The 25765-nt window shown below is 42.6% G+C and overlaps 1 protein-coding gene across 3 annotated transcripts in view; it reads right to left on the bottom strand.

The window, feature by feature from the left end:
- LOC111980466 (zinc finger and BTB domain-containing protein 16-A) overlaps positions 1-22417 on the bottom strand; it is a 124472-nt gene extending 102055 nt beyond the window's left edge. The window contains exons 1-2 of one of the 3 annotated variants that reach the window (XM_024011204.2): positions 22305-22417; positions 17837-19167 (exon numbers count right to left, since the gene is read on the bottom strand). In XM_024011204.2, the coding sequence (XP_023866972.1) occupies positions 17837-19074 (1238 nt within the window). In that variant the 5' untranslated portion in view covers positions 19075-19167; positions 22305-22417. Of the gene's footprint in view, positions 1-17836; positions 19168-21323; positions 21436-22304 lie in introns of those variants that run through there. The other 2 variants (XM_024011202.2, XM_024011203.2) reach the window with 2 other exon arrangements.
- Between the last annotated feature and the right edge of the window lie 3348 nt (positions 22418-25765).

Here is a 25765-nt window from a genome sequence, read left to right as displayed (position 1 = left end):
TAATCGAAAACTGACCCCCTTTGTTGCCGTTTTTCCTCAAACAAACGGTTAGCATTTTTTTATTTGACCCCGTGTGTGTGCGCGCGCGTGCGTGTGTGTGAAGTGCGCACACATGCGTGTGTTGGGCACCTTTGGGAGTGCTTCCATCTTCACACACTCAAGGCTCCTGACTGTGATGGAGAGGTCGCAGGATTTTATTGGGATATATGTTGACAGAGGCAGAGTGAGCACGGACGTGTTGATGTGACCAGCGTGATGCCCATGCAGCCTGTGACTCACTGTGAGACTACAGCCAGTAGTTGTTGATTTGAGTTTCTGTTTTGTAAGAAAAGTACTTTTGTTTTCAACTGGAATGGTCAAGGTGCTTTTAAACAACCAACCCTCACCTCTGTCACACCTTTCAACATGCGTTTGCTTTGTGTCCATGTATATGCATGTGGAGGATTAAACACAAACAGATACATGCACGTCAACACACATACACTCTGCTACAATAAAATAACAAAAAAAGGGTCTTCCCACATGAGGGAAACGGGCACAATCAAAGAGATCCCACCAAGAGATGAACAGCTGCCTGGCTCGAGACTTTAGTTTTACCCCAGTCCCTCTGCACTCTTTGTTTGTACACCGTGTGCAAATGTACGCATTGGAAATGCATATTGGGATAACAGTAGAGATTAATACAAGCACAGATAACAAAAATAATGTTTTCAACCAGTGAATGCGTTCGAAAAATGGAAGCAACAACATGCGTGGGTAATGTCTCGCCAAGGTACTGAAGAATAGTAAATATTCCCATCTGCTCTGCGGATAAAAGCAGCCTTCCTCTCCCGTCTAGGAGAGCCAAAATCGTCAACCGTCAAATCAGAGAGCCATTTTGAAAACACCATGTGTAAATACACATTTACAGTACATGCACACACTAGTGTTTTTTAGACGCTCTGAATAACACCAAAAAAAGGTTTGAGGCCATGGACCGCCAATTTTAAACATTCTCTTCGTGGTTTTCTCTTTTTTTTTGTGAGGTGGGGTGGGGGCAGTGGTGGTGGTGTTGAGGCAATCTGGGTCTCAAGACATCTAAGGTTCACAATTTGTTCCAGTGCCACTATTAATGTGTTGAAGGAGCGGGCTCGGCGGGGGGTCGAGGGCTGGCTCAAAGGGCCCTCTTCTCGGTGTGGAAAAGCGAACACACTGAACAAAGGTGGGGGTCGGGACCTTGAGGCCATGTGAAAGCTGTACCTCCCCGGACTCGGAATGCTTCTGCAGACACACTGGCCGCGCTGTGCTGGCCTTTGGGGTTGCAATAGGGAGGCAGGCCTCCGTCGCATTTGTTATGGTTCACGGCGAGGAAAATGTCACCACTCCCAACTCGGAAGGAGGAAGAAAAGAATGGAGCCCTGTGAAGCTGGGTGTCGACCAAACAACAACAATAACAATAACGACGAAAAACAATGACGCCGAGCGAAGAAGACAGAAATGTGGGCACTAGATATTCGTTCATTCGTTCGTAAGGCTCTCGCTCCCCCCCTCACACACACACTACTGTGGGCTTTGGATCTCCTCAATGATATGTCAAGGGTATTTGGAGAGAAAGACTAAGAGAGGCAGAGAGACATTGTAATGCAAACCCCTTTTCTTCACATTGCAGCTGGGTCTCTGATCCACTACATTCAGCCAGACTTTTTCAAAATGTCACGGTGACTTTCATGTGCCACACGAGGGGTTTTGATGTAAACGCCCGTCTCGTTCTCATGGGTCACCAGATCAGTTAGACGAATAACTACTCCGGTTTACAACAAATAGCTGACATATGCATTTGTCCTGTTCAAGGCAACATTCAGCTCCAACAAAAGCTTAGAGCTGTTTTTTACACTAACGATAATCACAACATGAATGATATAACCTTTCTAATCAAACTTTTTTCCTTCATATCTGAAAAGGCATTATCAAAATACTCTAAATACCCAATACAAAAAAGTATAGTCTAGCTGCAGATCAAAGAAATGACATATTCAACAGGCCAAGACTCACATCTGTTCAAGATGGAAATGGATTCTGTTTGATATTTCTATGACCGCAGGCAAAATCTCTTTATTTTTTGAATGTGCTGTTTTATATTTAATTTAAGGCCGGTTGTTGTAGACATGCTACTAAAATACTGAAGAATAAATATCAAATTTTACTGAAAAATACATATTTCATGTCATGTTACATTAATATTGTCTTATGGTTTCCATGGCCTTAATCTGTGACATTGTAAAATTTGGTATGTACTGTATTACATTTCTGCATGCAAAGGGTGTGTATTCTCTCCCATTTATGGTGGTTCAATGTGCTATTCAATTCACTATGGTGTGTGTGTGCGAGCGCACGTCTGTCTGTCAATAACCTACTCGCATTCAGTTGGATTTTTTTTAAGCAGTGTGTGTTTGTTCTCTTCTCGTGGTAAATACAAAAGGTTTATTTTTAACCATTCCACCACGGTGGACAACAGTGACCGACTGACAGCTAGAGAATGAAGTTGAGCCACTACTTCATCACAATTGTGGGATAGAGAAGAGCATGTCGAGACAAAGAGAGGAAGGGAGAGAGAGAGAGAGAGAGAGCAGAGGGCAGGAGACCCAGTATCTCTACCATTACAGGGCAGAAACCCCTTCTGTTACAACTCTATTTCAACTGACCAGTCCACATAGAAACTATACTAACCAGGTAAGGCAATGCTGCGGTGAAATTGGTGGGAAAAAGTTGGTAGAATGTTAATGATGGTTTCGCATGCTGAATTTGGTAGGAAATAGGGTTGCCAAAAATTGTGAGAGGAGAAGGACTGAAATAATATATTCAGCGCATCTGTTTGCAGAAAGATTAACATTTATTGTATATTCCTGGTTAATTTGCAAGAATAACATAAAATATATCAATTTAGTTCATTTCAAAATGTCATATTTTGACACTACACGATAAGTGCCACAATTCAAAACTATTTAATATCAAAGCAGCTCATAAAATCTCCAAACCACAATGAAATTCTGCCCACTCGGCATTCAGCGAAATGAGGTCATTCCGTTTTTGGGCCATTCCTCTGAATATCAGCGGCAGCCATATTGTCATTGTTCATATTGTCACGGTTATGAAGGAAATAAAACGGTTCTCTTATTCGCTCACTCACTGGTGTTCAGTCATCCAAATTCAATGACTCTGTCAAACTCGGCTTGGGTTGAGGAGAGGACTGACGAGGAGAGGACTGACCAGTTGGATGGCAGGCCTCTTTGTGTTCTTAAGGACAATGGGGTGAGAAGTGGGGGTTAACCCAGACCCCAGGACCTCCCCTGCCCTCAACCCCTCCCCGTTAAGGCCCAGGCCAGGCAACCTCTGACCCTAGGGTCATTGTGTCCCTAAAAATAATAAAATCTGTTCAGACAGACTTTAGTTATTCATATTGTACGGCCATTCCTGTCTTTCTTCACCAAGCATCCGTTTCTCATCGCCGACGGTGAAAGCAAGATTATGCCAAGATTAGAGGATTCTCCTGGCAGATGGTGCCTTTTTCCCCCTTGCTCAGAGCTCGGGTGACTTTCCATTTCTTTGTYWAAAAAAAAAAAAATGTAATAAAAAAAAAAAAATAGGACTGCCTCGCCAAAGAGGATTTGATAATTGAGTCCTATAAAATTGTATATGATATTGATGCACCAGTATTGGGATTAAGCCAAATAAACATATCAAGTACACTGAAATCAAACTGCTGGGCGAAATTCCAGCAGTGGAGTAGGATTATTTAAGCACAAGCTGTGCAAAGTTACTAATGCTTTTAGTTTTGTAATATCTTGATTGTGCAGAGTAGTAAGTTTATTCTTATGCATGGTATCAACAATGACCTATACAGAGAATTAGGTTACCTGCTACAGTCAAATATTTGTACATTTATTGTACTACGGTGGCTCAAAAAGGTTGCTTAAGTAATGTAGCGCGGAGTTGGGGTGTTCTCGAGGCAAGCCGAAGTTCAGAAGCATTAGTCTACGCCCCTTCGTCGGTGATTGGTCAACAGTAGGGATTCTTCAATTAAGTGTTTGTTGTCATTCAACGATAGACTCGTTCTCATGCACAGCCACAAGATGGACAAAGCACCATCGCTTACTTTTTGTTTTTGTTGTTTTTGTTTTTCAAGTTAAGGTATTTTAAGGGAGAATGCGAGCACACTCGTTCGGTTCTACAATACTATCCGAGTTCGGCTAGGTGCCAGCCGAACTGAAGCATGCGGAAACCTTAAGGTCCCCATCTTTTTCATCCACGCTGCACTTTTCCTCACGCCCACCACAGACACACTGTTATTGTTCTAAACCTTTGCCTGAGTGACAAAATGATTTGCTGATCAATAAAAATACCCCTTCTCTATGAAGCAGCATCCACTGGAAGTCGGCCAGCCCCCAAATACATCCCCACCCCCAATGCTCTTTGACCTTATCGGAGGCCTGACTTAGCAAAAACAGTGGTCCTCCCACGAGGCCTGTGCAGGTTCCTATTTCACTCGGGCAATGAAAGGGACTACTGTAAATAAATGGGTGCCTGTTTGACCCTGCCTTTGTCTGGGCCGAGACCCCTGCATCCACTCTACTGTAACAGAGCCCACCTCTCACAATAGTGGCTCTCATGGCTCTAAGACCCCCAGCCTTCTGCCTCTACACCCACTGAGGGCAGGATTAGGAAAAAAAAGAGCGCCCCTGTCAGATTCACCAACCCGCGACTCCAAGGGTGTCCCCCCCCCCAGCCTAGACACTTTAGCCTTTGTCCTCTGGCCCCCTGTGCAGGACCAGGGACTGGGAGAGAATGGGACACACAAAACCCTGGGACCCTCCGTCTCAGGATATGAGCAATAGGCCAGATCAAATTGATAGATCCAAACAAGGGAAATAACTTTACTATTTGATTTTCCTTTGCACGAGGCTCTGAAGATTAACTACGTCAGATGGAGAAAAAAAAGTGTATAAACTGATCAAATAAATCACACACACAAATACATATGGAAATACAGTATTTAAATCCCTAGAGTAGTTGCTCTTATACAATAAGATACTAAAAGTGAGAAGAAAAAAACGAAAAAACCTGGCCACTATGGCAGATCGGTATCGTTGATGGTGAAACTCTTTCACAGTCCTGTCTCTTTTTCGACCAGTGTGTGTGTGTGTGTGTGTGTGTGTGTATAGAGTAGAGTGTAAAGTGGTGGTGTGGGGGGCGTCAGGTCAGAGGCTAAGTCAAATATTTCCCCACTCTGAGGTATGTGAGGGGATGCAGGAAGCTGAGGGCCCGAGATAAGGTGTGACGTGGCGATAAGGACCCAAGCACCTGTTATGGGGTCCAGCTCCTCGTGTGCTGCAGCCATAGACAATGCACCAGATGCCAGTAAGAAAAAAAGAAAGAAACTCTGGGTCGCTCTGAGAGAGGACGCCAGAGTGAACCCGGAGACAGAGAATCAATGGGCGTCTCCTTAGCTGGAAGGTCAAAGCAGGAGCATGGGGGTGTAAAACTGCTGGCTGGACAAGCAAACCCTTATTTGGAAGGGAGGCGTGTGGGGTGGAGGGGGGGTGGGGAGGAGATCCAGGCCTATTTTACACTATGCTTAATGGCGTTCGACGAGACCTGACAGCATCATCAGTAACTTCCTGGCCGAGACAGGAGTGGCAGAAATGATGCCGTTTGACTCATGACATGTCAGAGCCTCCCGCTTTGGTGATCCGTCCAGGAAATGGAATGGCTTTTTTCCGCATTTGAGGACCACAGACACAAAACAATCCCGATCTGATTTAAAAAAAAGAAAAGACCTTGGGGGGAAACTGACAGCAAGATCGTAAACAAGAAAAAGAGTTTGATACACCTACTAATACAAATAATATGAGATTTAATAGCATAAACCAACTCATATAAATCATCTCTAAATGTAAATTTCATCCAACCTAAAGGATCATCAAATAACACAAACTGTACAGTATAAACCTGTCAAACATCACTCATTGCAGGAGAGATCCAACATTTCATTGCCATATTAAGATCATCTCCTTCGACTGACTCCAGCTGACATGCGGCCTCTCCAAGGGCCATTCTATCCATCCTCAGCTCTCTGCCACTGCTAATCTCTCTGGACGTCTTCGGTCAGCAAATACATAAATCAATTATGGTTTTAAGCTTGATGCCATGATTTACCCAACTGATCCCCCCTGGATTACAGTAAGGCTTAAAATGTGTCTCGAGCTAAACCCTTCTGGACCGCACTCGGCGTTCCCTGCTAGTAGCAGTCGGAAAGAGGGGCAGACATAATGTATACCTTAAAATGCGGTGTTAAGAGCCATTGAAAACCGAGAAAAAAATGTCAAAGTGGCTCCAAGAGCTAAGAGGGTTAACTTGCAAAAGCAGCGAAGAACTAAACTATATGTGACCAAACAGCCGGTCAACAAAACCACAAGAAAATAAACTTCAACAAAAAATTGCCAGGCAGGAATGCAGACTGGCAAAAAGCTGTCCAACAACCTGCCTGATTAGATTTGTGTGTCTATTATGGGACATAACCTGGCTTGGGTCCTGAGAGGAGGGAGATGGCCGAGTAGTAAACAGGACCTATGTGGTGCCGTCCAGCCTACCGCACAATCCAGTCCCCTACCTGAGTGCTCCTTTATGATGGGAGTTTTATGACCCCCTTCTTAGCACGCTCGTATCACTCCATTGGGGCCCCTTGCCAATCTCTGGCACCCCATTCAGGAGGCAACAAAGAGGCTAATTAGAGTCTCTCCCGGTGGAAGCCCGCGGAGGGCTCCGATTTGATACTTCCAGAGGAGGCTAGGAGCTGCGGCGGCCGCATTCACACAGGCCTTGTGCACGCTTGGGTTGGCCCTTTGGCTCGGGACCCCGCTCATTGTTCCCCAGCGCTCGGCAGCGCGTTAGAACCACCGAGGGGGAACCGACACGTCTTCTTTCATGTGGCGGGACCCGGCAAGGAGATGCTAATGGGATATCGACAGGATTAAAACACCGGCGTTCAGGTCCGGAGAAGGGGGGTGGAGAGGTTCAGGTCCAGAGAAGGGGGGGTGGAGATGTTCAGGTCCGGAGAAGGGGGGTGGAGAGGTTCAGGTCCAGAGAAGGGGGTGGAGATGTTCAGGTCCAGAGAAGGGGAGTGGAGATGTTCAGGTCCAGAGAAGGGGAGTGGAGATGTTCAGGTCCAGAGAAGGGGAGTGGAGATGTTCAGGTCCAGAGAAGGGGAGTGGAGAGGTTCAGGTCCAGAGAAGGGGAGTGGAGAGGTTCAGGTCCAGAGAAGGGGAGTGGAGAGGTTCAGGTCCAGAGGGGAGGGGCAGAGAGGGAGCGGCTCTATGAACATGAAATTAAAACCGGGCTTTCAGGTGGATCATTGTAATTCAATTGGTTTTTAATGGGAAAGTTGCTTGTGCTTAGTTACAGTAAGAAAGAAAATCTGTGAGCACAAGAGTGGAAAAGTGGTAAATAAAATTAAAGTAACACCAAAATGGGTTTTCAAAATTCAAGGAAAAACTAAAAAACTAAACATATTCTCTTCAAGAGCCAATGACAGAATATAATCATAGAAAAGTGTTTAACATTTTATCTCCACAAGTGTTTCAGGCAGACATCAGTGTAGCTGCGCTACGTGGAGAGAGAAAGCCATCAGGAAGGTAGGCCAGATAATAAATGTACATGTCACTTGATAACTGGCTGTAACTGCTAACCACTGGTGTGTTTCCACTCTCACCAAGGCAGGTAGGCAAGCATAGAGGAGCGTGGGCTGTCCCCAGCAAGTTCCTCCCTCTGACCACAAGCTCCCCAGAAGGACAAAAGATAGGGGCCTCGGCTCGCACGTTTCATAACAGCCTGCCTGACCACGAGGCCAGGCGCCGCGCTCTCAGCACTAGCCAGGTTTAGCCACGCAGAAACAGGTGAGGCAGAGCTGAGGTTGGGCCAAGAAAACAGACACTAATGTTACACAACAGCCCTCCTCTCGGTTCTTATCTCTGTCTGTCCAATGTTCGGTTGATTCCCCATTGCCATGGCCACGGTCTTTCTTCTCCCCGGGTCCAAAAAACGGCTATTTCAGATGTTAGGCGAGAGGTGTTGTGCCACCTGGCTCTGTACCGAGTCTGCACCACGCTCTCCCGCCTGTAATCCGGCCATCTCCAGTTGCAGCGGTAAGATAACAGGAGCCAAAGCACTGAAGAAAGGAGGAGGCTTGCGCAACAGTAGCGAGTCTATGCACCCGGCGCCAAACGATGCTTATCTGGTTAATAAGCTGTGTGATCTGGTTCTTCTTTTTTGGGGTGATATATATTAGATTTTTACTGTATTTAGTTGGTTAAAATCAAAGGGTGTTTGTGTTGTTGAATCTGTGTACGACATTAATTCATCAATTATTTAAAAAATAACTGCATGAGTTGATGACGGTATGAGCGGATTCTCAAATCCGATAGCGATTAATTTTTTTTTTGGGGGGGGGGYAAGCGCTCCTTCTGATAGAGAACATGCCTCTGTGATAATCTGTCGCTGTAGTCAGGGGTGTGCAGCCCATCCACATGATGTAACCCAGTGTTAAGTCTTTAATCGATACATCTCCCGGCATGACAGTGCGGACAGAGCACAGATCTGAGATCAGAGAGATGGCGGTGTAAATCTTTACAGTTCAACCAGGGCCTTTTAGAACCTGTCTATAATTGGGCGTCAGCCAGCTGCCTCGGCTCGGGTCTGCTCTACTGCAGCGGCTGGCCAGCCAATAGCTTATCCTCAGATGCATAAACAAACACTGACACCAGACACTACATCAACAAGGCATCAAGACTGAGACTATGAAGAAGAGTTAGTCCGGGAGGACAACCTAACGCTTCATGTCTCACCCGTCCTCAAATTTGGTCTGTTCTGGAAGACGAGGACCTTCCGGGCACATGTGCCCTTTTCAAAAAGCTTTTGTGGTGCTGTTTGGTTATTACCCTATGATGTACTACTGTACCTGTGTAGAGTGCTCTCCAGGGGAGTTCGCTCACAGATTTTAAATGGGGGGATAATCCTGCTCCATGTAATGGATGTTCCTCTGCCAGTTTAGCTTGCAATAAAAAGCTTCTACATTGAGCCAAGCTTAGGTAATGAATCTGTACTTTCTTTCCCACCATAATGCAGACTATGACAAAGCACCCACAACACAATGAGGAAAAAAAGAGCGCTCACTGACACACAAAAGCCTATCAATAAAATAACTAAATCCCATAGAAACAATATGTTAATTTAATTTGTATCTGGGCCCACAGATTGGGGATGGAATAGGAGGTCATCTTGACCGTTGGTGTTAAGGTTTAAGCCTAAAGCAGCCTTGTGGTTCTTGGTGGTGGATATGATATCAGGTGTGCTTCACCTTATAGGGGAACTTCTGACGTGCACCCCTCTCTGTCCCTCTCCCACTCCCTACACATCATTTCAGCATGCAGGTTGTGTGTTATATCCTGCGACAACGCTATGGCCGTTATCAGGCCCTATCTGCTCTTGGTTTACTGAAGAGGAGCACGCGTGGTTATCAGTCCTCCTGATATGCACAGATAAGGCCCCAGACTCCTGTTTAAACACTAGGGACCCTGGGTATTAGAACCACGCCGACTGCGTTTGACTATGCCCTCTCCGCCCACTTCGCCACGACGGAGGACAACCGAGGAAATTGAATATCCGAGTCAGTTGTTGAGGAATAGCTTTCTCTATGTCAAGGATGGCCGACGAGAGGTGGACAATCGTTGACAGGGGTTCATTCATACACTGTGTGGCTTGGATATGAAAGAGATGGTTCAAACATTGACGGTTAGTTATGTTTAACAGCTATATTCTGAAAGGGTTCTGGAGGGGGCATTCTTGTTTGGTTGTAAGTACATTAGAGGCCAGGCATCTGCATGATAATGGGTGTTAAGTGAAAGAGATAAACCCAAGGCTATGGCTCTTTGAATAGGAGGCTGTGTTTGGAATATCAAGCAGAGTTGTCTTCCTTAGAGTTAGTCCCTGTACGATTAATTTATTTGTCTAATAAATCACTCAGCCTTGCCAGATGATTATTTGCTTATCACGGGGTTACTAAAATATTGCTGTAATCCAGTCTCCCTAAAGCCACGAGTACACTCACCCAGACTTCCTTCAAGAAATAAATCTGAGCCTGTCAAATATGTCCCGGCTTTGGAGAAAGGGYAAAAAAAAACGCAGTTGTTGTTGTTGTGGTGAGATGGAGCTTTGATTTGGCCCCTGTAGGAAACCTGGGGCGATTGAAAAACAAACACAGCTCTTCATTTACCAATCCCTCACTCATAAATCTCCGGGAGATATCAATACATGACTCTGGGGGGCTACTTCAAGGGATACCACCTCGCTCCATTTGTGGAGCCAATCCACATCTCATCCAGTTGTTGAGGCTTTACGATAGAACCCAGGGCCTGGGCGAATGAATGGAGCAGGCTAAATTATACAGGAAGCAAGCACTTACTGATGCATTCATTCTAACACACACACACACACACTCTCGCTTGTGCACACACACGCACAAAGGACCTGTGCCACGTCTGGAAACAATTATGGCCGGTTAACTTGACCTGTTTGCACCAAATGAACTCCCAGACTGAAATATTTTTCACGTTTGTAACTGGAGATGGCAGCAAACCTGGCACAAGGCTGATGGGATATAATCTGTAATTAGTCAACCAGAACCATTGCTCTGTGTGCTGCGAGCTGTCAACAATCAAAGCTTCTGACAAATCTTTAGAAAACACAAACACGTAGGTCTATCAACTGGGGAACCACGATTCCTGTCAATTGCGCCAACATAAAAAAAAAAAAAGTAATCGGATGAAAGAATGTACAGGTTTGCTGATAATAAACAGGAGGGAATCAGAAAATCATATTAAATCAAATCATGACTCATAATTCTGGCAATTTATCCTTATAAATTAGAGCCATGAGAAGATAGGGATCTGCATATATTTAAAGGCAGACATTTTCTGGATACAACGGCAATTCGTTATACACGGATGATAAAACAGGCGATGCTTGACGCAATGTTTGACTTTATACTTCAAATGTCTGAAGTCTGTTTGAGGAAGCTTTAGAACAAGGCTTACAATATTTAGGGATGTCATGGAACATCTACTAATCTAAATGAACCCATTAGTATTCTGTTGGGGCAGCCAACAGATCAATGCATGAAACGGTTTGGAAATCTCTTTTGATCCTAGATTTCCCATCTCTTACACAACCAGGGATGGTCACATTGCCTGTTTTTCAAAAGTTTTATCAATCTCACCACTCAATTTCTCCAGGCAAAAAGACGTATCCTGAAAATTACAACAATCGTCCTTTGACGTAAAACACACTCCAGCGTTCACATTAAATAATTACATAAGCCTTACCTAAACCCGAAGGACATTCAGGATAAATTGTGATTTATTAAAGACAACCATTGGTTTTAACACCGCAAAATGAAATTGTTTGCCATTTTGTTCACACTAACCCAAGTTATTTCATGGCAAATAAATCCAAAAACACTAACGTTTTTGTTTATTATAGCTTACAAAGGCTCTATTCAATTCCTCATTAATTTTAAGGACAGTGGGTGAAGGTAGACAAGGCCATCTCTCTAAACAGGTAATTCTGTATTTCTTCCAAAATTCATGAAGGGAATATAGAGTAACTGAGACGGAATACACTCAAATCTGCCAATTAGATAGCTTTTGTTAAATCAGTCTTCGGCCATGCTGTAGACATACCAATATTTTGGTAGGGGCTGCTGAAACAGAATCCTCACGTGAACCTTAACCGTGGCGCATTCCATCTGATTAGCACAAACATTTCAAGCGGAGCAGGTCCACTCAAGGTAAAAGAGGCCGGCAGAAGAAAGAAAAACATTCTGACGGTGAATGTAGTAGTGATGCAATTAAATTCCAGGAAGTGCTCTCTTTCGTTCTCTATTGGCAGCCAATTTAACTTGGACACATTCAGAGTTATTGCATTACATAAACTTAATGTACAGTAACAACAATGTTCAGCAGAGCACAAAAATTATAGAAACAACAAAAGATAGTTGTACAAGATCAGGGTACTACTAGGTAAAAACTTTTCAGCACAACAAGTATGAGTCATCTTGATTTTGGAATCTTTAAAATGTCATCCGACTCTTTTATGTTGCGTAAAAGCCTGGAGTTTCAAACATGACCTAGGACCTGTAAACTCACCAGGGGCACCCGCTCCCCTCCCATTCCTTGTCTCAGTATAATCTTAAGCAACTGGAAATGTGAGCTCTCAATCAATTCTCACACACTGAGTCAAACCCAAAATCGGCAATTCCACAGTAACGGAATTGTGCTGTGCAAACTTGTGAAACATAGACATCTATGATATGGTCCTATGATTACTTCAGATTTGGTCCGGTCTGGACAWGACCAAATCTGAACCAATCATGGATGTCTATGTTTGGGCCAAATGAAAGCCGGTCCAGACGTCTGTGGAAGTTGAAATCAAAGTTGGTCCGGAGCGGACCAAAAATCAACATCTGTTGACGTTGAAATCAAGGCCAGGGCGGACTGACCAAATTTCAACTACTTTTCTATGTCAATTACATCCAGTGCTCAGTGGTTGAGGATGCTGGTTACAGTAAATGGAAAGAGAGGGGGCTCGTGGGTAAGTATCAGTAAGAGCCAGGAGGTGACATTAATTGGAGAGCGAGAGAGGAAGGAAAGAGAGAGGGATTGGTTGTCCCGATTTTRCATACTCTTGCTTTGACTACCAGACAAAGAGAAAGAAAACGGTTATCAGCTGAACATAACAGTATGCCAGCGGAAGGTAGGACAGTAGCAGGTGACCCAACTGTGGTTTGTGACTACAATGGGAAATCATTGTAGCCAATTCAATTGCAGAAATTTAGGTCGATTTTTTTCGGAAATTCTGTTACCGATTTGGCACAAGAATTTAGAGTTTTATTACTTAAATCATTCATAAACAAAATTGATATCGGTAAAAACACTAACTAATTGATAGATCTACCTTTCCTTTTGTGAACTTTCATTATCCTTCCTCATGAGGGAGAGAATTTCTTAAAAAGAWGTGGGTTTTCATAAGAGAATTTCAAGGCACAAGGCAATGTTTCTTAAACTTACAGAAGGCTATCATTTCTCCAAAACTAAATATAAAAGTGTTGATATGAGTTGGCACAGGTCTTTACTTCAACATTGTGTTTTGATGTATTTCTAATACATTTTAAGACTTTAAGACTTTTCTAAGACCCCTTTTCTATCTGTTTGACAAGAAATCAAAGCCTTTGCTTATTCCCAAGTTTTGGGATTGAAAAATGTATATATGCCTTATTTACTCATAAATATAGACTCGTTCGCACCCAATTTGACATTCTCCTATGATCTTCATAAGATGGTGCTCATTGGTCCTTTTACATGGAAATGACCAATTCCAAATCCTACAAGCTTCATGAGGTGTTGGGCTATGTGTGAGAGTGGCAGGCCATTAGCAGAAACGGAGTGTTTCTTAAAAAGTAGACAATGACCTATTTCCCAAATTTCYAGACACTAGTACAGTTCCTTGACAGTTTTGGAAGTTGAGCAACATTTCTCATGTGCAGACAACAGCACGCTGACCGGTCTACAACAGGATTTGAACAGCGGTGCACACCTGGCGTGGATTTACTTGCTGTATACCTCTCAAATCCCCCAACCCTCCCCCTCCTTTGCAGTCCTACATACACACTACTACTATTACTACCACCCCCGCCCTCMGGCTATGCTGACGAGAAGCAGAGGCCAGCCGAGCGGCCGAAAGGTTAGGCTGCAGAGGTCAGGGCTCGGGTCCTGTGCACAGCCCTCATTTCCTGGGCTGGACAGTCTGCACCACTTATAAAGCTAATAAGGCCCTCCTTGTCCCCCCGGTGGCTGGGGGCCCCAAACTCTCAATCACTGGCCACACCACAGGGGTCAGGGGTGGGCTGAGATGGGTGTGAGGAAGGGGGGGAGGCTGCTTCCCATTAGCTGGCCCCCCTCACCAGGTGCGACTAATGGGCTCAGCCAGCGCCACGGCAGGACAGCTCGCTAGTCACCCGGACAGGCCTGGAAGTCATCAGGGGAGAGGACCTCAGCCTCGGTCGCCAACCACAGACTTGATGGTTTCAGAGAGAGCGACAACAATGTTGTCTTGATAGCCTACTTCAAACTTAAAAAGGGATTCACCTGTACTTTTGTATATGTTTTGGCCAGTAGTTCTGAAAGTAGAGCTCACAAGCCAAAAGTGGCCCCTGAAAATTGCATACTGTGTCACATATGTGCACCAGGCCATTGCTCTCTCTCACTCTCCTGGTGGGCATCATCTGCATCTTGATAGCTGCCACTCATATGTTGACGGGCTYAAGCTCATTGGTTGAACTCAAATTGCTAGAGGGCTGGTCCATGTGGGGGAACYTTTTTMGGAAATAGGGCAGCACAACTTCCAGAAAAACAGTYACTTTCAAACTAGGGATTTTGTGGCTAATTGAGGTAAGACTGTAATTCTGCTCATAGATTATGCATGTATGAACTACACATTGARACATCCAGCCCAAAGRGTAGGAAGTTGAAATACTTAGTTGCCAAAGTTCCAGAGCATGTCTTTAAAAATCATATGAAAGCAAATATTTAAGTGTCATGTAGTAGCAGKAACAAGTAACCTGGTGGCATAGACGGGTTAGCTGACAACACCACAAAAACGATGCGCGCAATTCAAAGGGTCAAAACGACGTGTGTTAWMGTTCTGGATGGCCAGATAGCTAGCAACAATAACAAGAAACTGCYTGAGGTGAACCGTAAGTGGCTCATTTCAGCTTGTTTGATCTTGTTCTTGATACCATGTTTTGATTAGAGGTGTTTTGACTGATGTTACGTCTACGCTAATATGGCAAAAATTTGCTAGCTAACCAACAACTGTAACGATGTATTTGAGAAACAAGTGCTCATTGTGCAACTTTGTTTACAGTGAACATTGGAGTTGAAATATAGTTTGCATGTTATCAACAATCTAAGCCAACCCCGTCTGTCTTTCCCCATAGTTACGCACTAGTCGGTTTTGTTGCTAAACAACCAACCCGTCTATTGAGTTACAATGCCTAAAGGACAATTACACCACTTTTCAATCTCATTTTCATTATCTCCAGCACAATACCAGTATCTACATAAGTGAAAACGGCGCAATTATACATTTGACATAAACATATATAAAGTTAACATTTTTCACGATGACCGTCAGACACTACGGAGACTCGCGGTGATGTGGGGAGCAAGAAAATACCCTGCCTCTGGGCTAGAAKCTCCGTTTTGACATGTAGACACTGGTATGGTGCTGGAGATAATGAATGAGATTGAAAAGTGGCGGAATTGCCCTTTAAAGTACCTACATTATTGACTTTAGTACCCAAGTTTGAAAAAGTAACTCGTACCCAATTCTGGGTGAAAATTGACAACCATAAAATCCAATGCAAATACCAGTAGTCTAATGGAAAATATGCTACTCATTTCCATGAAACTTCTCACTTTTTTCTACCTTTGGTTACAAAAATGTAACCAAAAAAACTATGAATTTAACCATTTCTAGTGAAAAGGCATATTCATTGGTTYAATTCTTCTGAGGAATGTATCATCAAAGCAGGCGATCTTGACCACAAGAAGCTAACCTGACATTTATTTATTGCATCAGAATTCAACTTTTTCTCTTGGCCGAGAAAAATATCTAAATGAGGGGTAAAATCTCAAACGTTTATATTTGCAGTGCCTTTAGAAAGTATTTCTGGGTAAGTCTCTAAGAGCGTTCCACACCTGGATTGTGGAACATTTGTTCTGTCAAATCGGTTGTTGATCGTTGCTAGACAACCATTTTCAGGTCTTGACATATATTTTCAAGTAGATTTAAGTAAAAACTGTAACTTGCCCACTCTGGGACATTCACTGTCTTCTTGGTAACAACTCCAGTGTAGATTTGGCCTTGTGTTTCAGGTCATTGTCCTGCTGAAAGAMAAATTATTCTCCCAGTGTCTGATGTAAAGCAACCTGGTTCAGTCTTTCCTTTAGGATTTTGCCTGTGCTTAACTCCATGCCGTTTCTTTTMAATCCGCAAAAACTCCCCCAGTCCTTAACGCTTAAAAGCATACCCATAACATGATGCTTTCCACCACTATGCTTGAAAATATGGAGTGGTACTCAGTAAGGTGTTGTATTTGGCCCAAACATAACAGTTTGTATTCAGAACAAAAATCTATTGCTTTGCCATATTGTTTGTTGTATTACTTTAGTGCCTTGTTGCAAACAGGATGCATGTTTTGYAATATTTGTATMCTCTACAGCCTACCTTCTTTTCACTCTGTCAATTAGGTTAGTATTGTGGAGTAACTACAAAGTTGATCCATCCTCAGTTCTCCTATTACAGCCATTAAARACTGCAACTGTTTTAAAGTCACCATTGGCTTCATTGTGAAATCCCTAAGCGGTTTCCTTCCACTCCAGCAACTGAGTTAGGAAGGACATCTGTATCTTTGTGGTGACTGGGTGTATTGATACACATTATTTTTACCCATCTACCAATAGGTGCCCTTCTTGGAAAACTTCCCTGGTTTTTGTGGTTGAATCTCTGTTTGAAATTCACTGCTCGACCGAGGGACCTTACAGATAATTGTATGTTTGGGGTACAGAGATGAGGTAGACATTCAAAAATCATGTTAAGCAATATTTTCCATGCAAATTATCACATGACTAGTTCAGCACATTTTTAGGCTTTCCATAACAAAAGAGGTTGAACATTTATTGACTCAAGACATTTCAGCTTTTTACTTTAAATTAATTTGTAAAACTTTCAAAAAACATAATTCCACTTTAAATTCAGGATTTTTACAACAAAATMTGTAAAATGTTGAGGGGTGTGAATACTTTCTGAAGGCACTGTAATTCATGGATATTAGCTTAATAGTCATCTAGCTTGTTAGCTCTAGTTTAGATCCCTGTAATATGGATATCTTCCATACACGATGCGCCCATTAGGGTGTACCGCCACTAAAACTCGATACTTGTAAATTCTGTAATGCTTTCCTTGTACCAATGTCTGTCCTGTTTAACTGCATGCTTTTRTTTGGATGCTGAAATCCATAGTTTTTATAAAAACTGCACCCTTTAATTCACTGTTTCCAACAGAGTCGGAAGTTAAGSGTGCACTACCACTTGATACTTAAAAAATGTCCATTATTTCATTCTTATTGTGTACRTGTACTTGTCCTGATTATTAGAGTTGTCAGTTGGATTTGGAATCCACCGTTTTTGATAATTTGCCTTCTATGCATCCCTTGCGAAAACTAAAAACTCTGCCATGCAATGATTTACAAAAAAAATACAGATTTCAGCACCCAAAGAAAAAGCTTGTTACACAGGACAAACATTGGTACAAGGAAAGCCTTAAAGAATTACATTTTTTACAGGTATCAACTGATAGCGTCTCGATGTAGTCTGTGGTACATTCCGCCGACACAGAGTTGAGTTTACTAAGCTGCTAGCTAGCTAGTACATGCAACAACAAAAAAACATTTTCAACAGAAAAAAAGGACTCAAAAACTTTTGTTAAGTAGATTCCTGAATTATGAAAGGTAGAAAAATGTAGACCTATATTTTATGTACGTATATCAGTAAACTTAAATGAAGTAACTGTAGGCAAAATTTTATTATATTTTATCATTGATTTGAAGAAAGTTTTTGGCAAAGATCAACAAGTTTACAAATGTTAATAGAACCAAACCAGTGAGAAAATTTTACAAAGTTGACCTTACCGGTGTTGCTCCACAGCTTCGTTGTCTGGTAGCTCTGCGCCACACACGTTGCAGCGTTCGTGCTGGTTTCTGCCGTCTGGCTTCATGCCAGCAGCCAGCTCCCCCAGCTTGTTGAAGAACTCCCTCTGGATGAAGCTCTGGGGCAGAAGTCCCCCGTAGGCACTGAAGTCCATGGACATGGCCAGGGCAGGGGACATGTGGAGAGAAGAGGCCATGGAGGCTGGCATGGATCGCATAACTTCGTTTTTATGATTGGGAGGCAGAGAGTACAGGGAGGTCAGCTGTTTCTCGGTCATCCCTGTCATGCCCGCCATGGCTTCTAGACCCATTTGGCCACCATCTGCTTGRGGGTCACCCATGCCATCCTCCCGGACGTAGTGCAGCTCGCGGGCACTTGTGATCACGCTGCTCCTGGTCGGGGTCCCTGGGCCGTCACGGTTCTTGTCCAACTCGCCGCTCCTCTCACCATTGCTGGAGGCGCTGGACTCCATGGTTCTGGGGCTCTCGTGGCCTCCGCCTTCATCCACTTGCATCATCTCRGTCTTGATCTCGGTCATCAGTTGGCGGTGGGAGTTGCCGTGAGTTAGGTGCTCTCCCCCGAAGCCCTGCTGCAGGAGGGACTGGCCGATGCTCATCAGGCTGTCCACGGCAGCTTTGGTTGGGCTCATGGTTGAGAGCCCAAAGGATGTGGAGACGGAGGGGCTCTGGTCCAGGGCAGAGGCTTGCTGGGTGGCTGAAAGGTAGCTCCCCTCCATGGAATGCTTCTTAGCGTTCTTCCCTCCTTGCCGGCCCTTGCGCTCGTCTTCTTCCTCCGTGCCGCCATCGTTCATATTGGCCTCCGTGTCATTATCATCCGAGGACTGGATGGTCTCCAGGATCTTGAGACATTGCTCCTCCAGGTACTCGATTTCTAGGATCTCTGCTGCGTACAGCAGGTCGTCCAGGTCTTCCACTTTGGCCTGGAGTGTGGCAGTGTAGGCGTACTCCAGGATCTGCTGGAAGGTCTTTGGTGAAAGGAAGTCCAGGGTGTAATGCTGGCTGTTGCGGTGAAACAGAATCTCAAACATCTTGCTGGTGCAGGCCAACACGGTTCTGTGAGCATGGAACTCCTGGCTGTCCACCATGATGACCACGTCGCAGAGGGTCCCTGCCAGACGCATCTGGTTGGCCTTCTGCAGCAGGACCGTGGGGTGGTTGGGGTTCTGGAGGTGGATCATACCCATTTTAGTCAAATCCATAACGTCGCTGAGATCCGCCAGGCCAACTCATGAGMCTCGCTTTCCCTCCTCAGCAGTTTCTTCACTTATCTTTYTAAACAAGATAAAGTCAATCTGGAGAGAGAACAAGATAAGCATATCAGAATATTTTAGGAAAATACTTTATAATATATGAAAACAACTGTTGGCGTCTCAACTATATATCATATTTGGTCCTAGCCCAATAAACTTCAAATAACTGTGGTAGATAAGATCACAGATCAATATTTAAACCTACACTTTTATATAAAAAATCCAAACAGTTCTGCAGTGTTAAGTTAAAACAATCAATTGTGGTTGTATGAATTACTGCAGATTATTTGAAAAGCCAMTGCAAAGCATAAATGTTATTTGTCTTTTTTGTAATAATTTATTTCAATTAGATAAAGATCAGCAATTTATCCTTCTTTTCTGGGCATTTTCAATTCAAATTGTTCTCACCTCTCATCCAAATAGGCTACATTAACATAGCACACTTCACAAAATGAAAACAGGTCTCTGCACATGACACTGAGCTGTTCTGTACATAATAAATACAACTATGGACATACAAGTCTTACAATCCCAGTAGGGTTGTATGCAATGGCATCATAGTTGAAATGAGTGGCCATAAGAGCAAATTATCAATATGTAAATAACACAAGTCAAACGCCAAGCAGACCAAATCACCCACTCCTTATTCAACTAAATTAAAATCTTTAAAAAAACACCCCATCTTTTCCCACTCAATGTATAGTTATGTGAAACATGAACAGCAACAAATATGGACCACTGAGAGCCTTGCAACACCCTAGTCTTTGTTAGAATGCGTTGATGCTTGGTTCACAAAGACCATCAACACCCATTCTGAAATGAAATGGCATCTTATTCAGTATTCTTATCACAGAGAAGAGCAGTGAGCACAGAAGGGAGCGAGCAGCGTGCCAGGAATAGTTGGAACAGAGGATGTCGCAAAAAAAGCAAACGCCATGTAGCACCAACAAGATTATATTACAAACGCCAAAGAAACGCACGAGTCATTGCTGTGGACACCTCTTTAACTTGGTTACGTAATATAAATTGCTCTACACGACTACAATTCTATTGTAATCTGATCTGAAAACACAATTTATTAAAAGATGCGCAGGTTTATACTAGGACAGAATAGTTCCATTACTGCTTTTACTTGGAATGTACCTGGTTTTAATGTCTATGGAATGTACAGTAGGCTAGGCGATCAGTGATTTGAATGCATGTTGGCATGTCATTGCCCGCTCTCACAAAAGATTAGACCACATGAGGAATAACCTGTAATTTAATCATATTAAATMATATAATCATCACCGTTATTACAAATATAAAATGTTATTTCAGTAGCCTATTACAATTAACATGATTACGTAGCTTATACTCATTTTAGGCAAGTCATTTTATAATTTACATTTTCCATTAGAGTTAATCAAGAATCAGAAACAGTAGGCTACAGACTTTTTCAATTTTTCTGAAAGGATATCGATAAAGAGCGCAGAAAAAATCTATTAATTTATGCTAACATTATGCATCCACAATTCCTAAACAAGGCTAACAATATACTCAGTGGCTCTCATAAAAATGAAGTCAACAGTTGGCAATCATTGGAAATACTCAATGAAAATTCTATTCAATTTCAGATAGCCTATATTACAGAGCAGTTCAAGACGGTATACATTTGGTATTGATGTGACTGGTGAACGTCCAACAAATGACAACAAATGTTACTTTATGACACGAATAACAATTTATCGCTAATTTATGACCCAGTAAATAGGTCCATGTCTATAGCGATGGGTAATTAGCTTAGTGCCCCAGGTTTACCATAGGAAACAATCGAAAGTTGCCTAATAAGGATAGGTAACGTAAAGTCCACAAATTGTATGAGGAACTGGATTAAGACAGTGCGTCAAGACGGCGCGTTAATGTCACCAAATAATTTCACGCACTCGTGTGAATAGACACCATTGAAGGGTTAATTATTATTTTCAATCAATAGGCTATGCTGTATTGACAGCATATCAACGCCAACATAACGCAATCATACGAGAACCCTCTTAGGACCAACTGTATCCACGAAGACAGTTGTCTGTCCGAAGCGCGCATCTCTTTAGCATTATGTTCAATGCGTCCTGATGTTTATAAATCTGAGACAATAAAAACCTATGCTCGTAGAAATTGTATCCAAACACATTTTGCTCAAGAACAAACAGTATACTCACACTTCTCTCAACAGAGTCTACTAAAGTACATAAGGTCGAATGAGACCCAAATACARGATCTCAACCGGGACTGGTTGCAACAATGATTCAATTCGCTAGCCTGCTATTCTGATTAGCACACAGGTGGAATCGTTTGATGTGAAATCATTACAGCTTGAGAGCATTTTATTTGGACATGTCATTGTGATTGAGCTTGGACGAGATAACCCATATCGATAGCAATTCAATTTGCCATTCCATCTATAAACAATGTTCTATTTATTTGCGTCAAGAGGCAATATTTCATTAAGAATCAAGGAATAAGCATCAGTCGACCAGTTATCTATGTGGGTCTCTGGTGTAGGCCTACAYTGTACATCAGTCAGTCAATAAAGAGATGGACACAGTTCAGATTATTGCCCTTATGTTCATGATGATTTGTCATCACCGCTGCACGAGCTCCTCAAGTGCGTCATTTGTTCGCTTTTTAAAACTTCCAGGAATATAAGAGCGGCATAAGGTGTCAGCGTACTGTATTCTCATTTCAACAGAAACACTATTTCCAGAATAAACCACATGGACGAACGTCACCCTGTCTGATTCGCAATGTAAGCCTCAGACCTCACGTTCTCCTGTTGCGATCTCCCGAATACTAAAACAGACAATTACGTCAACCTAACATCTTTACATGGCCAATGAAGCCCAAGTGTTCATGGAAACTTAAACACCTTTCGTCCGCTCAGACTTTTGGCTTTATTTGACAGCTAAACACATGCAATTTAAAACACTTCCGCGCAAACAGGAATTGATACATCAACTTTCCTTGCCACATTGTAGCGCTATAGGAACTGTAACTTGATGAGGGTTGAAGTGAGGATAGCAAACATACTATTAAAGCATTCACAATGTGAGAGTACACAGGAAAAACAACTGTAAGCATGCAGAGAAGCGGGTCTGTCTGTCACTGTAACATGAAAGCTGCGCGCTTTCATCAGTACTCACCTAAATTGCACGTTTTGATTCCGAATGTGTGGTTATTGGGCTACAGCATAGTAACGCAGTTCACAGTGCCCGCTCTCACACGCACTAACTCCTCTGTTCTTTCGGGTTAGCAAATCAACACAATGGTGACGTCAACGAACCGAGTCACTCTTCCCTCTCTTGAATCCATGCAAACACTGCGAAAGTGAGACACCTAGGGGGCTGCCGATTTTTTTTACGTGTTGGCAGTAGATGAATTATAGGAACTGATACAATTATCAGTGATGATGATAATATTAGGTTATTGTATTTTTCTTTATTTAACTAGACAAGTCAGTTAWGAACAAATTCTTATTTTCAATGACGGCCTAGGATAAGTGCCTTGATCAGGGGCAGAACGAAATATTTTTACTCCGTCAGCTCGGGGATTCGATCTCACAACCGCAGGTTTCTGGCCAAACGCACTTACCACTAGGCTACCTACCTAGTGTAATCTTCGAAACGTCGAAATCATTATGTTATTAGGTAACCCATATAGTAAGAGAAAATTAACAAGTACATGCAGAATATTGAGGATAATTGTCCAAGAAAGTGTATGAATAATGAATACAAATATATACCGATGAAAAAAAAGATATCTATCTACTTTATCAATTATCAAAATATAACATTTATATTCCGTTTATTTTGCCCCACCAGTGCCACTTGACTACAGCTTGTGTTTTTACAACTTGTTGGCTTGTAGCCAACAGGCGTTGAGCTGTCTACAGTAGGCCTATTGGGAGTTACAAGGTATAGGCTGCTGTATGCKCTAAAACACACTCACTGCTACTGTATCAGTACAATAATAACGACTGAGCCATTGTGTTTTAAACTGCGTTGGGAAAACGTGTTTTATACTGTAATAGCTAGTTGAGCTGGATCAAGAAATACCAGTCTGTATGTGTGTTACATAGTATTTGCATTTTAACATGCATAGCCAGGCACACAATAGAGAAGGTGGGCCTATCATTTTTTGAAAAGACACAGTATTTTGCTAATTGTGGTAGCAATATTTTTGTAATTTTCAAARGTTTTCAAATATTTTGTTTATATGAATTGACTACTGCAAGATGCTGCCAAACCCTTATGGGAAGAATGTGGTTGTCATTAACTAAACCAAAATAATAACATATTCTATTATTTACCAAATTGTCAAAATGTCCCCAAAATTGTGTGCAGAAAATAGTTTCTCATTAGTTACATTTAACATCTTGCTAGCATGTTGAATCCCCTCACACAAATCAAGCCACAAGCAACAGGTCTGTCATTTCATACTGACCAATGGTTACATTGCAAAAATATATTAAGATGGAAAACATGAGATAGATGTGGATCGTAAGTAGAGTATTTTAATGTGCAGCGGTGCATGGCGAGTTTTTAGCTCCATCTGTGTGAGGATCACAGAGTGCTTCATCACCTTCYAGCTGCATGCTGTGCTGGCTTACCCATGGATAAAGAAAAAAGGCACTGCCTTAATCTCCATTTAATCCCCATTTTACTGGGGGAAAGGAAATAAAGTGGTAAAGTATAACACTATATTATTATCACTCCACTAAAACAATACAGAGGTTGCTGTTAAATGTTGTTTGTGTAACTCTAATGTGATATGGACTTGCCAGCATATGGTGTGACTGTGTAACTGTCCAAGCAAATGGTCTAGTGGTAATTTAAAGGGATAGTTCACCCAAATTACAACATTATATATTGGTTTCCTTAACCTGTAAGGAGTCTATGGAAAAGGTATGACAGCAATCCATGCTTGAGTTTTGTTTACCTAGCCACTGTTTCAAATGCAAACTTTATAGCATTTGTGGCACAAATCCAATACAAGTCAATGGTTTTTACGGTGCATTCGGAAAGTATTCACAGTTTGTTACGTTATAGCCTTATTCWAAAATMTATGAAAATATTTTTTCCCCTCATCATTCTACACACATTACCTCATAATGACAAAGGTACTTTGTTGAAGCACCTTTGACAGCGATTACAGCCTCAAGTCTTTTTGGGTATGACACTACAAGCTGGGCACACCTGCATTTGGTGAGTTTATCCCATTCTTCTCTGCAGATCCTCTCAAGCTATGTCAGGTTGGATGGGGAGCGTCGCTGCACAGCTATTTTCAGGTCTCTCCAGAGATGTACGATCAGGTTCAAGTCTGGGCTCTGGCTGGGCCACTCAAGGACATTCAGAGATTTGTCCTGAAGCTACTCCTGCGTTGTCTTGGCTGTGTGCTTCGGGTRGTTGTCCTGTTGGAAGGTGAACCTTTGCCCCAGTCTGAGGTTCTGAGTCCTCTGAAGCATTCTTTCACCAAGGATCTCTCTGTACTTTGTCTGTTCATCTTTCCCTCGATCTTGACTGAAAAACATCCTCCCAGCATGATGCTGCCATCACCATGCTTCACCGTAAGGATGGTGCCAGGTTTCCTCCAGATGTGATGCTTGGCATTCAGGCTAAAGAGTTCAATCTTGGTTTCATAAGACCAGAGAATGTTATTTCTCATGGTCTGAGAGTCCTTTAGGTGCCTTTTTTCCAACTCCAAGTGGTCTGTCATGTGCCTTTTACCCGAGAGMGGCTTCAATCTGGCAACTATCATAAAGGCCTGATTGGTGGAGTGCTGCAGAGATGGTTGTCCTTCTGGAAGGTTCTCCCATCTCCACATAGGAACTCTGGAGCTTTATCAGAGTGACCATTGGGTTCTTGGTGACCTCCCTGACCAAGGCCATTCTCCCCTAATTGCTCAGTTTTGCCGGGGGGCCAGCTCTAGGAAGAGTATTGGTGGTTCCAAACATCTTCCATTTAAGAATGATGGAGGCCACTGTGTTCTTGGGGACCTTCAATGCTGCAGAAATGTTTTGGTACCCTTCCCCAGATCTGTGCCTCTACACAATCCTGTCTCGAAGCTCTACTGACAATTCCTTCGACCTCATGGCTTGGTTTTTGCTCTGACATGCACTGTCAACTGTGGGACCTTATATAGACAGCTGTGTGCCTTTCCAAATSATGTCCAATAAATTGAATTTACCACAGGTGGACTCCAATCAAATTGTAGAAACATCTCAAGGATGATCAACGGAAACAGGATGTTCAATTCGAGTCTCATAGCAAAGGGTCTGAGTACTTATGTAAATAAGGTATTTCTGTTTTTTTATTMTTAAAACATTTGCATTATGGGATATTGTGTGTAGATTGATGAGGACAAACATATATTTAATCAGTTTTAGAATAAGGCTGTAACTTAACAAAATGTGGAAAAGGGAAGGGGTCTAAATACTTTCCAAATGCACTGTATATTAGCGTTTTCACACTTCACGGCTAACTGTCCATCTTTAAAAGTCAAATGCAGCCGTTTTTATCTCAATATCAAATCATTACTGGGTAACAAGTACCTTACTGTGATTGTTTTTAATAAAAATTGTCKAWTWTWTTTWTTTTATTGCTTT

The sequence above is a fragment of the Salvelinus sp. IW2-2015 genome, linkage group LG20, assembly GCF_002910315.2.
Source record: "Salvelinus sp. IW2-2015 linkage group LG20, ASM291031v2, whole genome shotgun sequence".
Lineage (NCBI taxonomy): Eukaryota > Metazoa > Chordata > Actinopteri > Salmoniformes > Salmonidae > Salvelinus > Salvelinus sp. IW2-2015.
The sequence above is the reverse complement of the archived record's forward strand: the minus strand, read 5'-3'. Positions and strand labels throughout refer to the sequence as shown.